Source organism: Mustelus asterias, chromosome 6, assembly GCF_964213995.1.
Source record: "Mustelus asterias chromosome 6, sMusAst1.hap1.1, whole genome shotgun sequence".
Taxonomy (NCBI): Eukaryota; Metazoa; Chordata; class Chondrichthyes; order Carcharhiniformes; family Triakidae; genus Mustelus; species Mustelus asterias.
Window position 1 is genome coordinate 61,714,403 of NC_135806.1, and position 16,860 is coordinate 61,731,262.

The 16,860-nt window shown below is 47.2% G+C and overlaps 1 protein-coding gene across 1 annotated transcript in view; it reads left to right on the forward strand.

The window, feature by feature from the left end:
- Window positions 1–15,240: 15,240 nt before the first annotated feature.
- hsd17b3 (hydroxysteroid (17-beta) dehydrogenase 3) overlaps window positions 15,241–16,860 on the forward strand; it is a 30,117-nt gene continuing 28,497 nt past the window's right edge. Inside the window, exon 1 of the mRNA XM_078213869.1 lies at window positions 15,241–15,305. Coding sequence (XP_078069995.1) covers window positions 15,241–15,305 — 65 coding nt within the window. The remainder of the gene's footprint in view (window positions 15,306–16,860) is intronic.

Here is a 16,860-nt window from a genome sequence, read left to right on the forward strand (position 1 = left end):
CTGGAGTCAATGCCCCGGTACCCTGGAGTCAACGTCCCAGTACACTGGAGTCAACGCCCCGGTACCCTGGAGTCAACGCCCCGATACCCTGGAGTCAACGCCCCGATACCCTGGAGTCAACGTCCTGGAACCTGGAGTCAATGCCCCGGTACACTGGAGTCAACGCCCCAGTACACTGGAGTCAACGCCCCGATACCCTGGAGTCAACGCCCCGATACCCTGGAGTCAACGCCCCGATACCCTGGAGTCAACGTCCTGGAACCTGGAGTCAACGCCCCAGTACCCTGGAGCCAACGCCCCAGTACACTGGAATCAATGCCCCGATACCCTGGAGTCAACGCCCCGATACCCTGGAGTCAACGCCCCGATACCCTGGAGTCAACGTCCTGGAACCTGGAGTCAACGCCCCAGTACCCTGGAGTCAACGTCCCAGTACCCTGGAGTCAACGCCCCAGTACACTGGAGTCAACGCCCCAGTACCCTGGAGTCAATGCCCCGGTACCCTGGAGTCAATGCCCCGGTACCCTGGAGTCAACGTCCTGGAACCTGGAGTCAACGCCCCAGTACACTGGAGTCAACGCCCCAGTACCCTGGAGTCAATGCCCCGGTACCCTGGTGTCAATGCCCCAGTACCCTGGAGTCAACGTCCTGGAACCTGGAGTCAATGCCCCGGTACACTGGAGTCAATGCCCCGGTACACTGGAGTCAACGCCCCAGTACCCTGGTGTCAATGCCCCAGTACCCTGGAGTCAACGCCCCAGTACACTGGAGTCAACGCCCCAGTACCCTGGTGTCAATGCCCCAGTACCCTGGTGTCAATGCCCCAGTACCCTGGAGTCAACGTCCCAGTACACTGGAGTCAACGCCCCGATACCCTGGAGTCAACGCCCCAGTACCCTGGAGTCAACGCCCCAGTACCCTGGAGTCAACGCCCCGATACCCTGGAGTCAACGCCCCAGTACACTGGAGTCAACGCCCCGATACCCTGGAGTCAACGTCCTGGAACCTGGAGTCAATGCCCCGGTACCCTGGAGTCAACGCCCCGATACCCTGGAGTCAACGTCCTGGAACCTGGAGTCAACGTCCCAGTACACTGGAGTCAATGCCCCGGTACCCTGGAGTCAACGCCCCGGTACCCTGGAGTCAACGCCCCGGTACACTGGAGTCAACGCCCCAGTACCCTGGAGTCAACGCCCCGTTACCCTGGAGTCAACGTCCTGGAACCTGGAGTCAACGCCCCAGTACACTGGAGTCAACGCCCCAGTACACTGGAGTCAACGCCCCAGTACCCTGGAGTCAACGCCCCAGTACACTGGAGTCAACGCCCCAGTACCCTGGAGTCAACGCCCCGTTACCCTGGAGTCAACGTCCTGGAACCTGGAGTCAACGCCCCAGTACACTGGAGTCAACGTCCCAGTACACTGGAGTCAACGTCCCAGTACACTGGAGTCAACGCCCCAGTACCCTGGAGTCAACGCCCCGTTACCCTGGAGTCAACGTCCTGGAACCTGGAGTCAACGTCCCAGTACACTGGAGTCAACGTCCCAGTACACTGGAGTCAACGTCCCAGTACACTGGAGTCAACGTCCCAGTACACTGGAGTCAACGCCCCAGTACACTGGAGTCAACGCCCCAGTACCCTGGAGTCAACGCCCCGGTACCCTGGAGTCAACGCCCCGGTACCCTGGAGTCAACGCCCCGATACCCTGGAGTCAACGCCCCAGTACACTGGAGTCAACGCCCCAGTACACTGGAGTCAACGCCCCAGTACACTGGAGTCAACGCCCCAGTACACTGGAGTCAACGCCCCAGTACACTGGCGTCAACGCCCCGGTACCCTGGAGTCAACGTCCCGATACCCTGGAGTCAACGCCCCGATACCCTGGAGTCAACGCCCCAGTACACTGGCGTCAACGCCCCAGTACCCTGGAGTCAACGCCCCAGTACACTGGAGTCAACGCCCTGGTACCCTGGAGTCAACGCCCCAGTACACTGGAGTCAACGCCCCAGTACACTGGAGTCAACGCCCCGGTACACTGGAGTCAACGCCCCAGTACCCTGGAGTCAACGCCCCAGTACACTGGAGTCAACGCCCCGGTACCCTGGAGTCAACGCCCCAGTACACTGGAGTCAACGCCCCGGTACCCTGGAGTCAACGCCCCAGTACACTGGAGTCAACGCCCCGATACCCTGGAGTCAACGCCCCAGTACACTGGAGTCAACGCCCCGGTACCCTGGAGTCAACGCCCCGATACCCTGGAGTCAACGCCCCAGTACACTGGAGTCAACGCCCCAGTACACTGGAGTCAACGCCCCGATACCCTGGAGTCAACGTCCTGGAACCTGGAGTCAACGTCCCAGTACACTGGAGTCAACGCCCCGATACCCTGGAGTCAACGTCCTGGAACCTGGAGTCAACGCCCCAGTACACTGGAGTCAACGCCCCAGTACCCTGGAGTCAATGCACCGGTACCCTGGAGTCAACGTCCCAGTACCCTGGAGTCAATGCACCGGTACCCTGGAGTCAACGCCCCGGTACCCTGGAGTCAATGCACCGATACCCTGGAGTCAACGCCCCAGTACACTGGAGTCAACGCCCCGATACCCTGGAGTCAACGCCCCAGTACACTGGAATCAATGCCCCGATACCCTGGAATCAACGCCCCAGTACCCTGGAGTCAACGTCCTGGAACCTGGAGTCAATGCCCCGGTACCCTGGAGTCAACGCCCCAGTACACTGGAGTCAATGCCCCGGTACCCTGGAGTCAACGCCCCAGTACCCTGGAGTCAACGCCCCAGTACACTGGAGTCAACGCCCCAGTACCCTGGTGTCAATGCCCCAGTACCCTGGTGTCAATGCCCCAGTACCCTGGAGTCAACGTCCCAGTACCCTGGAGTCAACGCCCCAGTACCCTGGAGTCAACGCCCTGATACCCTGGAGTCAACGCCCCAGTACACTGGAGTCAACGCCCCGATACCCTGGAGTCAACGCCCCAGTACCCTGGAGTCAACGCCCCAGTACACTGGAGTCAACGCCCCGATACCCTGGAGTCAACGTCCTGGAACCTGGAGTCAATGCCCCGGTACACTGGACTCAATGCCCCGGTACCCTGGAGTCAACGCCCCGATACCCTGGAGTCAACGTCCTGGAACCTGGAGTCAACGTCCCAGTACACTGGAGTCAACGTCCCAGTACACTGGAGTCAATGCCCCGGTACCCTGGAGTCAACGCCCCGGTACCCTGGAGTCAACGCCCCGGTACACTGGAGTCAACGCCCCAGTACCCTGGAGTCAACGCCCCGGTACCCTGGAGTCAACGCCCCGGTACACTGGAGTCAACGCCCCGGTACACTGGAGTCAATGCCCCGGTACCCTGGAGTCAACGCCCCGGTACCCTGGAGTCAACGCCCTGGGACCCTGGAGTCAATGCCCCGGTACCCTGGAGTCAACGCCCCGGTACCCTGGAGTCAACGCCCCAGTACCCTGGAGTCAATGCCCCGGTACCCTGGAGTCAACGCCCCGGTACCCTGGAGTCAACGCCCCAGTACCCTGGAGTCAACGCCCCGGTACCCTGGAGTCAACGCCCCGGTACCCTGGAGTCAACGCCCTGGGACCTGGAGTCAACGTCCTGGTACCCTGGAGTCAACGCCCTGGGACCTGGAGTCAACGTCCTGGAACCTGGAGTCAATGCCCTGGGACCCTGGAGTCTTTCCTCTGACACCCTGGAGTTTGTTGGGTGATGGAAACAATGACAAATGTGCCAGTTTGTGGCAGAGGCCAAAGGTGATGAGTTCAGTCTTCCCTGATGTTCAGCCTGAGGAAATTGCAGCTCATTCAAGACTGGATATTGAATGAACTCTGACAAAGTAGAGTAGTGAACGGTGTGGCCTCACCGTTTGTGAAAAGGTCGAGCACCTATCATTAGTATGTGGAAGCTGACCCCGTGTGTGTGGAATCCATTGCAAAGAGGCATGTGGATAAGAAAGAGGAGTGAGTCAAGCATAAATCTCTTGGACACTTTGGAAGAAAGGCTTTTTGAATAGTGTTCGGTATTGTGAAAAATCATTTCATTGTTCTACATAAATGCTAAGATTTTATATAATGTTGCTAAATTTATAAATATTTATATTAGCTTACATTTTGTGGTGATTCGCGTGGTTCACAAAAGATGGTGGGATATAATACAATCGTACAGCACTGAAGGAGGCCATTTAGTCCGTCATGCCTAACCAATTGGATGCGCTCCTCCTGTTATTTTCCCAAAGCCCTCCAAATATCTCCCTTTGAAGTATTTATCCAATTCTCCTTTGAAGATATGATTGAATCTGCTTCCATTTTTTTAGTAAGAAGTCTCACAACACCAGGTTAAAGTCCAACAGGTTTATTTGGTAGCAAATACCATAAGCTTTCGGAGCTTGCTGCTCCTTCGTCAGATGGAGTGGACCGCTCCATCTGACGAAGGAGCAGCAAGCTCCGAAAGCTTATGGTATTTGCTACCAAATAAACCTGTTGGACTTTAACCTGGTGTTGTGAGACTTCTTACTGTGCTTACCCCAGTCCAACGCCGGCATCTCCATTTTTTTAGGCAGTGTATTCCAGATTAAAAGAACTCACTGTTAATTTTGTTCCTCTCAAGTTACCTCTGTCTCTTTGCTAATCACTGTCCTCTGGTTTCTAAGCATTCAGCGACTGGAAACAGCCTTTTCTTATTTGCTGTCAAGACTCTTTGGGTTGGATTTTATGGCCCTCCGCCAGGCGTGTTTTTGGCAGCGGGGACATGTAAGATATGATAATACTCGATGAAGTTTAGAAGGATGAGGGGGGGGGATCTCATTGAAACTTACAGAATACTGAAAGGCCTGGATAGAGTGGACGTGGAGAGGATGTTTCCATTAGTGGGAGAGACTAGAATCCAAGGGCAGAGCCTCAAAATAAAGGGATGACTTTTTAGAACTGAGATGAGGAGGAATTTCTTCAGCCAGAGGGTGGTGAATCTATGAAATTCATTGCCACAGAAGACAATGGAAGCCAGGTTATTGAGTATACTTAAGACAGAGATAGATAGGTTCTTGATTGGTAAGGGGATCAAAGGCTACGGAAAAAAGCGGGAGAATGGGATTGAAAACTTATCAGCCATAATTGAATGGCGGAGCAGACACAATGGGCCGAATGGTCTAATTCTGCTCCTGTATCTTATGGTCTTATTGTCTTACAGCTGGCCCACCACTTTCCTCCTCACTCAACCCCAACTCAATCCATTCTCCAGAAAACAGCAAACGGACAGTTGCTGAAATCGGTAGCCTGTCTGCCAGTTTAAAAAAGATAATTAATGGGTAATTGCGCTTGTTAACAAGCCAGTTAACCCAAATATTATGCTGCTCATGCCATAGTATGGGTGGCGAGGCAGGAAGGTGGAAGTATGTAGGACTTTTTTAAAAACTAGATTTGTTGGAAGGTGGGGTATGTTCTTTAGGAGGAGCCCAGTGCGCATCAGGGCATCTGACATTTCCTTTGGACGGGTAGTGAGCAGTAACTCCTCTCCCCATTTTAAAATTCAGCCCTTCGTGAATTTGAATGTCTCTTAAATTTTCCCTTAAACTTCATTGTTCTTGGGAGGGCAGCTCCAGCTTCACTAGTCTCTCGAGATCATTGATGGGCAACCTATGGCCCGGGATCACATGTGGTCCGCTTGGGTTCTGAGTGCAGCCTTCAAGATATTTTGTTGGCCATTGCCCAAGTGCCTGGGTTGCCACATTCTGCTGATTTACCTCCACGTAGTTTTTTTCTACCAGTATGACACATGGAAAGCAAGGGCACGTGAAGTGAGGTGTGTGCTGATTGCACACAGCATTGACTTTGAGAGCAATGCACTCCCTCTGCATCCAAAGTGTAAATATTTCTTTTGTTTTTACCATTGGAAGTTGATGATAGTTCTATTAATATATAAAGCATTAAGCATTTTCTATAACTTGTGATAGAAACATAGAAGATAGGAGGAGCAGGAGGAGGCCATTTGGCCCTTCGAGCTTGCTCTGCCATTCATTACGATCATGGATGATCACCCAATTCAATAGCCTAATCCTGCTTTCTCCCCATAACCTTTGATCCCATTCACCCCAAGTGCGATATCCAGCCACCTCTTGGATACATTCAATGTTTTGGCATGAACTACTTCCTATGGTAATAAATTCCACAGGCTCACCGCTCTTTGGGTGAAGAAATGTCTCCTCACCTCCGTCCTAAATGGTCTACCCTGAATCCTCAGACTGTGACCCCTGGTTCTGCACTCCCCCACCATCGGGAACATCCTCCCCTGCATGCATGCTGTCTAGTCCTGTTAGAATTTAATAAGTCTGTGTGAGATCCCCCTCCCTCATTTGTCTGAACTCCAGCGAAAACAATCCTAACCTAGTCAATCTCTCCTCATACATCAGTTCCGCCATTCCTGGAATCAGCCTGGTAAACCTTCGCTGCACTCCGTTGAGAGCAAGAACATTCTTCCTCAGAAAAGGAGACCAAAATTGCACACAACACTCTAGGTGTGGCCTCACCAAGGCCCTGTATAATTGCAGCAACACATCCCTGCACCTGTACTTGAAACTGCTCGCAATGAAGGCCAACATACCATTTGCTTTCTTTACTGCCTGCTGCACCTGCATGCTTACCTTCAGTGACTGGAGTACAAGGTGGATAGGAGGGTGAACAGGTCCTGCTGCACACTCCCCTCTTCCAATTTACAGCCATTCAGGTAGTAATCTGCCTTCTTGTTTTTGCTTCCAAAGTGAATAACCTCACATTTATCCAAATTATACTGCATCTGCCATTGATTTGCCCATTCACCCAATCTGTCCAAATCATTCTGAAGGATCTCTGCATCCTTCACCCTCCTATCCAACTTGGTATCATCTGCAAACTTTGAGATGTTACATTTTGTTCCTTCATCCAAATCATTAATATATATTGTGAATAACTGGGGTCCCAGCACCCCACTAGTTACTGCCTGCCAATTTGAAAAGCACCCATTAATTCCTACTCTTTGTTTCCTCTATACCAACCAGTTGTCTATCCATCTCAATACACTTCCTCCAATCCCATGCGCTTTAATCTTGCACGATAATCTCTTGTGCGAGACTTTGTCAAACGCTTTCTGAAAGTCCAAATATACCACATCTACTGGTTCCCTCCGTCAACTCTAATAGTTACACCTTCAAAGAATTCCAACAGATTTGTCAAGCATGATTTCCCCTTCATAAATCCACGCTGACTCTGTCTGAATCTGCCACTGCTTTCTAAATGCTCTGCTATAAAGTCCTTGATGATGGATTTGATAATTTTCTCCACTACTGATGTTAAGCTTACTGGTCTATAATTTCCTGTTTTCTCTCTACCTCCCTTTTTGAATATTGCAGTGACATTAGCTACTCTCCAATCTGCAGGGACTGTTCCAGAGTCTATAAAATCCTGGAAGATGACCACCAATGCATCCACTATTTCTAGAGCCACTTTCTTAAGTACTCTGGGATGTAGATGATCAGGCCCTGGGGATTTATCCACCTCCAATCCCATCAATTTTCCCAGCACCATTTCTCTACTGATATTGATCTCCCTCAGGTCTTCCCTCTCACTAAATCTTGCGTTCTCCAACATTTCTGGCATCTGATTTGCGTCCTCTTTTGTGAAGACAGAACTAAAGTATGTATTCAGTTGCTCGGCCATTTCTTTGTTCCCTATTGTACTTTCCCCCATTTCTGTCTGTAGGGGACCAACATTTGTCTTCACCAACCTCTTTCTCTTCACATATCCATAGGAACTCTTAGTGTCAGTCTTTATGTTTCCTGCAAGCTTACTTTCATACTGTATTTTCCCTTTCTTAATCAATCCCTTGGTCCTTCTTTGCTGAATTCTAAACTGCTCTCAATCCTCAGACCTATTATTTTTCTTGGCCTATCTATGTGCTTCTTCCTTAGATCGGATACTCTAATTTCCTTTGTAAGCCATGGATTGGCCTTCTTATCCATTTTGCTTTTATGCCAGACAGAAATAAAAGGTTGCTGCAGTTCCCTCATGCATTCCTTGAATGTTTGTCATTGCTCATCCACTGTCATCCTTTTAAGTAACACTCCCCAATCTATCAAGGCCAACTCCCACCTCATATCCTCATAGTTTCCTTTATTAAGATTCAGCACCCTAGTCTCCGAATCAACTACTTCACTCTCCACCTTAATAAAAAATTCTATCATGTTATGGTCACTCATCCCCAAGGGGTCTTGTGCAGCTAAATTGGCAATAATTCCCTTCTCATTACACAGTACCCAGTCTAAGATGGCCTGCTCTCTAGTTGGTTCCTCGACATATTGGTCAAGAAAACCATCTTGTATACACTCCCAGAATTCCTCCTCTATGGCATTGTGGCTAATTTAATTTGCCCAATCTATGTGCCCATGATCAGCAATGTTCCCTTATCACATGCATCTCTAATTTTGTGTTTAATGCCATTCCCAACATCACCACTTTGGGGGTCTATATATGACACCCACTAATGTTTTTTGCCTCTTGGTATCTCTCAACTCCAACCATACAGACTCCATGTTGTGAGAATGAATATCCTTTCTCACTATTGTGTTAATTTCCTCTTTAACCAGCAGTGCCACTCCACCACCTTTTCCTTTATATATTGAATACCCTGGGACATTCAATTCCCATGCCTGGTCACCCTGCAGCCATGTCTCCATAATCCCAATTATAGTACACGTTTACATCTATCTGCACGATTAGTTCATCACTTTATTGCAAATGCTTCGAGCATTAAGGCACAGAGCCTTTAAGCTTGTCTTTTTAACATTGTTTGCCTTCATCCCAACATTTTTCTCCATAGCCCTGTTTGAACTTTGTCCTTGGTTTCTCTATCACTTTTCTTACTCCCTTTTCTACCTTTTGTTTTTGTCCTTTCTCCCTCCTTCTCTGATTCCTTACATAGGTTCCCATCCCCCTGGCATATTAGTTCAAACCCTCCCCAACCGCTCTAACAAACAGTCCCCTAAGACGTCAGTCCCAGTCCTGCCCAGGTGTAACCCATCCAATTTGTACAGCTCCCACCTCCCCCAGAACCGGTCCCAATGCCCCAGCAATCTAAAACCCTTCCCCTGACACCATCTCTTCAGCCACATACTTATCCGATATATCCTGTCATTTCTACTCTGACTAGCACGTGGCACTGGTAGTAATCCTGAGATCACTACCCTTGAGGTCCGATTTCTTAACTTTCTTCCTAACGCCCTGTATTCTGCTTTTAGGACCTCATCTCTTTTTTTACATGTTGTTTGTACCGATGTGTCCCACGGCCAATGTGATGAAATACTCAGCATTCATGAAATGTATTTAATCTTATTCACGGGATCCTGCACAAGCCCGATTCCAATCTCATGGCCCACTGAGATGAAGGAGAGCCACTCATGCAGACCACTCACCTGCCTAGGTTGCCCATCACTACTTTATATAGTTAGCATATATTGAGATTATACATCCGGTGGAAGGGAAGGAAACATCCTTGGGCAAACTAGACAGCCTGATGAGATAAGCAGAAGTAAATACAGTGGAGATAGTCCATGTTTAGCCATAACAAAAATTAAAAATAATAATGAACTGTAGAAGAGATCAGGCTGAGTTTTTTAGTACCAACATAACCCTCACTTACTCATTATTCACATCTCACATCACTGTTTGCTATTCTATCATGACAATTACATTCTCCAAACTACTCACTAGCACACTTCACATTTTCTTGGAGGAAAGGTTAAACAATAAAAGGCACCAGACCGGCACCAGAGGAGGAAAAATCCTTCTGATCATCATCCAGTGTGAGCAAAGACCTGGAGTGACTTGACCTTGATGTCAGTGCTACATTGATTTGGAAGTCATCAGCTACTGGAATGGCTGTGAGAGGGTGATTGACGCGAGATTTTCTTTGGAAATTAGCAACAGATAAGGGGATGTTTTTAATACTGAACCTCAGCCTTCAACCAGTGTTTAGTTCTCAATTTAATCATAGAATCAAAGAATGGCAAAGCACAGAATGAGGACACTTAGCCCATCGTACTTCTGAAAGAACCATCCAACTAGTTCCATTCTCTGCTCTATTCCCATGGCCCTGAAAATTTCCCATCATCAAGGATTAATCCAATTCACTCTGCATCCTGTCTGAGGCCCAGACATCCTCCCTAAAGTGTGGTACCCAGAATTGGCCACCATACCCCAGCTGAGGCAGAATCCATGTTTTCTAAAGGTTTAGCCTCACTTCCTTATTTTTGTATTCTAATGTCTTGAATAATGAAGCTAAGGATTCTATTTGGTTACTAACAGTCTTCTCAACTGGGGCAGCACGGTGGCACAGTGGTTAGCACTGCTGCCTCACAGCGCCAGGGATCCAGGTTCGATTTCCGGCTTGGGTCACTGTCTGTGTGGAATTTGCACGTTCTCCCTGTGTCTGCGTGGGTTTCCTCCGGGTGCTCCGGTTTCTTCCCACAGTCTGAAAGACATGCTGGTTAGGTGCAAAGACCCGAACAGGCGCTGAAGTGTGGAGACTGGGGGAATTTCACAGTAACTTCATTGCAGTGTTAATATAAGCCTTACTTGTGACTAATAAATAATTAAAATTAAAATAAAACCTGGGCTGGATCCCCTTTTCAACTCACTGAAATGAATCCTTTATACTGTTATTTTCCAGTCTTTGTTAAGTTAATGAAGGCAATTTGACCCGGTTAGAGAGATTGGTTAGGCAGCAGAAGGAATATATTCAAATTGGAAAGATATGATTCGTGGTACTCCCCAAGAATTTGTCCTCAACTAATCACTATATTTATTAATGATTTATATAAGACAGTAGGGAGCCATATATCAAGTTTGCTGATGAAACAAAGGTTGGTGACATGGTATGTGGTGCTAAAGGGAGCAAACAAAATTACAAAGAGACATTGCAAATGGGCAAAGTAGTGGCAGATGGAGTCCAACTCGGGTGAATGTGAGGACGTCCATTTTGGATCCATAAAGGATAAATCCAAATATGTTTTTAAATGGTGAAAAAGAAAAAATAGTGGCAATCCAAAGAAATTTAGTGGACTGTGTACAGAAAGCTAAAATGTAGTAATAAAGTACAAAAATAATCAAAAGGATTAACAGAAGTTTACATGTTAAAACTAGAGGGCTGGAATATAAAGAGGAAGAAGTTTTACTGCGGTCTATGAAGCCCTGATTAGACCATACCTGCAATACTGTGTACAGTTCTGTGAACCGCTTCTTAGAACGAATGTACTGGCCATGGGAGAATGCAGTACAGATTCATCTGATGTTACCAAGATTCCAGGAGTTAGGTCAGGTGTCTCCAAACTTTTCAGTACGAGGGCCACATCGTATATTTCACACATTTTCGGGGGCCAAAGGAAAAAAATTAGTTTTATAAATGAATGAATAAAATTTAAATGAATGAATAAGTTTTATTTGGATCATCTTTGTAATCAGCATGATATGATTCAGAACAAAAGAGAAATGTGACAATTACAAAGAAACAATGCCGTGCTTACGCTGAGAAATGATATATCATGAGTAAAAATGTCAAACATTAGCAAATGCTCTGACAAAATAATCAATTACTTAACTGCAGATGAGAAAAGCAGGCTATTCATTTTTAATTAATTTTATTTACTGAAATTTTACAAATGTTTACTTGAAATGAGAATTTGCCCAATTTTGTGGCACACAATAAGAAAAATAAACACGCCCCAAGACAGAACTTCAGTAAAACAAAGCAAAGAAATTCAAAATAAACTTGAACCATTAATAAAGGTCGAACAAAAATAAATTCAGTCTGCACCTTTCTACACAATTCTGGCAATTGGAGTTTTCAATCGTAACCAACAAATCATGAAGTTTTGCACAAGATTAATGGGAATGATGGAACTGCTTTTTTAATTTCAAAATATTGCTGAACTGAGGTTTCAAGCTTGAAATTTTTGAAAATGTTTGTTCACACAGGTACGTTGTACCAAAAACTGATACAAATCCACAAGCAAATCGCTTCAAATTTGGAAACTGCTCAGGCTGCAAAGATTTATAAAATTGGATCAGATTTCCTTCTTTATACTTGTCTTTCACCATGTCATCTGATTGGAGATCAATAATTTCCATTTGAAACTGACTTGGGAGTGTTTCAACATTGCAGCCAAATGGATTTTGAAACAGCTTTATTTCAACTGTGTTTCCATCAAAATCAGAAAATCGTTCCTGAAATTGTTTTTGCAAGTCCTTAATGATTTCTGTTGCAAATGAAGAAGGAAATTCTGCTTCACTTTCTTCATGAAATTTTTCACAACATGGAAAATGAACCAAGTTATGAACTTTCAGCTGTCCTTGAAATAGCATCAGTTTTGCCCTGAATGCCTTGACATGCGCGAATAGATCACAAATCAAATTTGTTTCACCTTGCAACTTCAGATTCAATTGATTCATATGGCCTGTCACGTCTGCAAAAAATGCCAATTTCCAAAGCCAGTCAGTGTTTGATAAAAGTGGTTCGGGTCAATTCTTCTCTGTGAGAAAGGAATCAATTTCCTCTCTGAGCTGAAAGAACCGTGATAGAACCTTTCCACAACTAAGCCATCGAACTGCTGTATAATAAGGCAAGTCACCGAACTCAGAATCAGTTTCTCTCAGAAAATCACGAAACTGGCGGTGATTAAGCCCGTGAGATAGAATGAAATTCACTGTTGAAACAACAGGTTTCAGAACGCAAGACATATCCACATATTTTCCGCACAATGCTTGTTGATGGATAATGCAATGCAGAAACGTGGGCTTTGAGAATCCACCAACCTCACAAGCTTTTGTGATTTGTCCAACCAAACCTTTCTTCACCCCAGACATGTTCTTTCCTCCATCAATTGTCACGCATTGCAGTTTATTCCACTCCAGGTTATATTCTAACACAGTTTTTTGCAATTCTTTGAAGATGTCTTCTCCAGTTACTGTGCTGTGCATGCTATGCACTGTTGCTAATTCTTGTGTCACATTAAATTCGCTGTCGACGCCACGGATGAATACTAGGTGTTGTGATGTGTCACACACATCAGTCGATTCATCAAGTGTGAGAGAATACAACTGAAAATTTCTTGCTTTGTCTGCACTTTGATGAAATATATTGCTTCCTATATCCTCAATTCTACGAGCAACAGTATTTGGCGCAAGACTGATGATTTTGAACAGATTTGCTTTTTCTGGGCATAACTCTTCCACTGCTTCCATTATACACTCTTTGATGTGAGCTCCATCGGTGAATGGCTTTCCTCTTTTAGCCAACACATAAGCTAGTTTGTAACTGGCCCTGGTTAAAGCTTCATTTTCAGTTATCTTCTGTGTAAAAAAAGCTTGTTGGGAAAACAACCTGCATTGCATTGATTCAAATTTTTCCGAACGCTGTGTTCCTGTGAATTGGGAATAACTTGGTTCATGTTTGGTCTCATAGTGCCGACGTACATTGTACTCCTTCAAAACTGCAACAGTTTTGTTGCATATGACACACAAGGCTTTATCACCTGCTTGTACAAAGAAGTACTTTACACCCCATTCTTCATTAAACAGGCGGCACTCACTTTCCACTTTTCTTTTCTCCTTCCATAACTGAATTGGTCTGAATTGCCGCCATCATTGTCATTGTTCTCGCTCATTTCAGACAGATGGAGCTTACGGATTGGATAAAGCAGCTGTCACTCAGTCAATGCAGAGCAGCAATTGGATAACAGATATCTCAATTGCTGATTCGTTTAATGAACTGTTAGTCACAGGACGGCAGCTCTGATTGGACAATAGGCTGGTAAAGAGGGCGGGGGATTCCCATGGGTCCATCAGACACCGCGCGGAGCAGCAGCAAATGTCCGGCCTGTTGCTTCCGTCCCTGCGTCCGGATCCTGAGTCAGCGGCGGGGTTCCGGACGCGGGAGTGTTTTCGGCAGCGGGAATCCCGTCCCGCCCCACTGGCTGCGGGCCGGATGTAGCCCGCTGCGGGCCGGATGTAGCCCGCTGCGGGCCGGATGTGGCCCGCGGGCCGTAGTTTGGAGACTACCGAGTTAGGTTATGAAGAGAAATTACTGAAAACAAGCTTGTATTCTCTGAAATATGGAAGATTAAGAGATGATTTGACTGAGGTTTTTCTGATTTTAAAAGACATTGATACAATAGATAAAGAGAACCTTTTTCCAACAATCCGGAAGTCCCAGGAAAAGGGGACCAAACATTAAAATCAGTGCCAGGCCATTCAGGAAAGGAGTTAGGAAACACTTCTTCTTGCAAGGGTGGTGACAGTGTGGGATTCCATCCCACAAAAAAAGTAAGGCCTAACTCAATTTATAATTTTAAGTCGAAGATAGATTTTGCTGGACAAGGATATTAAGGGATATGGAGCCAAGGCAGGAAGATGTAGTCCTGTCCACTGCCCCCTGGACATGGGGCATTCCTGCAATGGCCACGAAGCCTGCAGCCCGGGCCTCCTGCTGAGCCTGTCCAAAATCAAAATTGATGTACTCCCCTGCCCGGGCATATAAGGCATCTGTGACCTGGCAGACACATCTGTGGACAGAGGCCTGGGATAATCCACAGAGGTCGCCACTGGGTGCCTGAAATGACCCTGCTGTGTAGACGTTAAGGGCCGCCATCACCATAACTTCTACTGGGAGCGGGTGGCTGCCCCTCCCTCAGGTGCCAGGTGCCACACAGGTGCCAGAACATGCCCTTGGATAGTCTGACTCGGCGACAGCATATACCCTCTAACAGCCCCTCAAATAAATGCCTAGGCCTCCGCATTCTCCTTCTTCTGGCCACCCTTTTGGGAGACTGCTCTCCCACCTCCTGGCCTTCAGCGGGAGCCCCCTGACCTCCTTCCTGAGCGCTTGCCACTGCTCCTGCGGTGGCCTTCCCGTGCCCTCCACCTCCTGAGCCGCCGCTGCCTCCTCCTCCTTAGCTGCCACCATGATGGACAGCTCGAAATCAATCAGTCTCAGATACATTCTGCACAGTCGGGGTTAGAGAGAGAAAGATTGATAGATTCATGTCATTGCTTGTATCTACCCCAGCACCACCCCCACCCCTCCAATCCCTCACTGGGTCCAGTACCCCTTCTTATGGGTGCTGGCAACACAACACAATCTGTGGTGCCATTTGTCACCTGATTATGTTGCCTGTCATTGGCATCGTGAACATGGCTGGCAGGGAGAGTATGCAGGTTGGTGTGCGGGCACAAGATGGGTTCCCATTCTCTGCAGAGTACATGTGTCTATGTTAACCTGAGCACCCATGCTTGGAACACAGCTGCTTGAACTGATGAGCCCTCAAGCAGCACATGGTGCACTCCCACCCTCCCTCAAATCCCAGCACTCAGTCCAGTCCCTCACCACAGCCAGAACAAAGGAACAGCACAGTGATTGCAGAGGGCAGCCTGGCCAGCACTCCATTAAGGGCCCCACTCCACCCCACAAGGCCAGGGCACAGAACCTGAACATCTGCAGGAAGCTCCACACAGAGAACAGCAAAACTCCAGGCCCGGCCTCCAACCTCCCCAGTACTCCGGGGTATGCAGCACCATCAAACTTCCCTTCTTACACCTGTTCAACGCTGCCACGCCAACTCCCGACTTTTATATACCTAGTGTCAACTGTGCCAGAGTGACATCATGCCAGAGAGGTAGGAGATGCTAACGAGGGTGGAGATTGCTGCCTCAGACTCGCTAATCAGATGCTAAGGTATGTAAAAGCATGCAAGTGATGGTTACGCTGATTTGGGTTGGGAGACGCAAACGGGGCGCGAACGCTCGCAAGAACCCCACAAATCGACTGATGTGGAAATCTCCTGGCCCCCTGCGCTAGAAAATTAGCGCCATGGGATTGGAGAATCGCCCCCATGATCTCTCAAGTTTAGGTTCCCTTTCTTCAGTCATGTTCATGCTAAATACTCCAAGTCTCCAATGGATAATGGTGAACAGAGGCACGGACTCTGGGATGAATGAAACTTTCAGTAACTGCTAACTCTCAGTTGCTAAGGGTAATGATTTCGCTGACCCCACCAGATGCATCAAGGTAAGAATCTTACCTCTCAGCTCAACTCACTTGTTCTTTATTTCTTGCCACTAAACCCATTTCATTCAAGTTTTCCATGGCTTGGGTGCCTTGAAATGCTGTTATTATTATCTTGTGAACCTCGTCTCCCAAATCTCTGCCATTTTAAAGCATCCAAACTCCCTTCATTCAAATGTTGTGAAGTTGAGTTTCTTGAAGTTGGAATTTGATGTTGGTAAAGATGTAAAAAAAACTAATGCTAGAGTGAAAAGACATTGCGTGTTCCACTTAAAAGCTGGTGTTTTGTTTCAGTGCTTGGAGGTTTAAAATGCAAAGTACATCCAGAGTCCAAGCTGAAACATTTGTATCAAAACGTCAAGCAATTGTCTTGACAAGACAACCCGTATTTGTTTAAATTTTGGCCAATCAATTTAAAGCAGGCACTCAGCTACCAAGAACCTATAAGATTTGAATTTTAGGGAGAAAAATACCAAATTCAAATTGGCAAACTGAGGGAGATCAATATTACTGGAGAAATGGTGCTGGGAAAGTTGATGGGATAGAAGGCAGATAAATCCCCAGGACCTTGAAAGGGAGAGATGTCCTAATTCCACTGCTTAAAATTGAACATGCAACTCATGCACAATCCATGCATTCCTAAGCACATACTGGAGTTTCTGCCCACTGTTCCCAAAGAGCTGTCCACCCATTTTCCTTGCAAACTCTGATGGAGGGTACGGGAGAACACTGTGCTGCCTTAGCAGCTG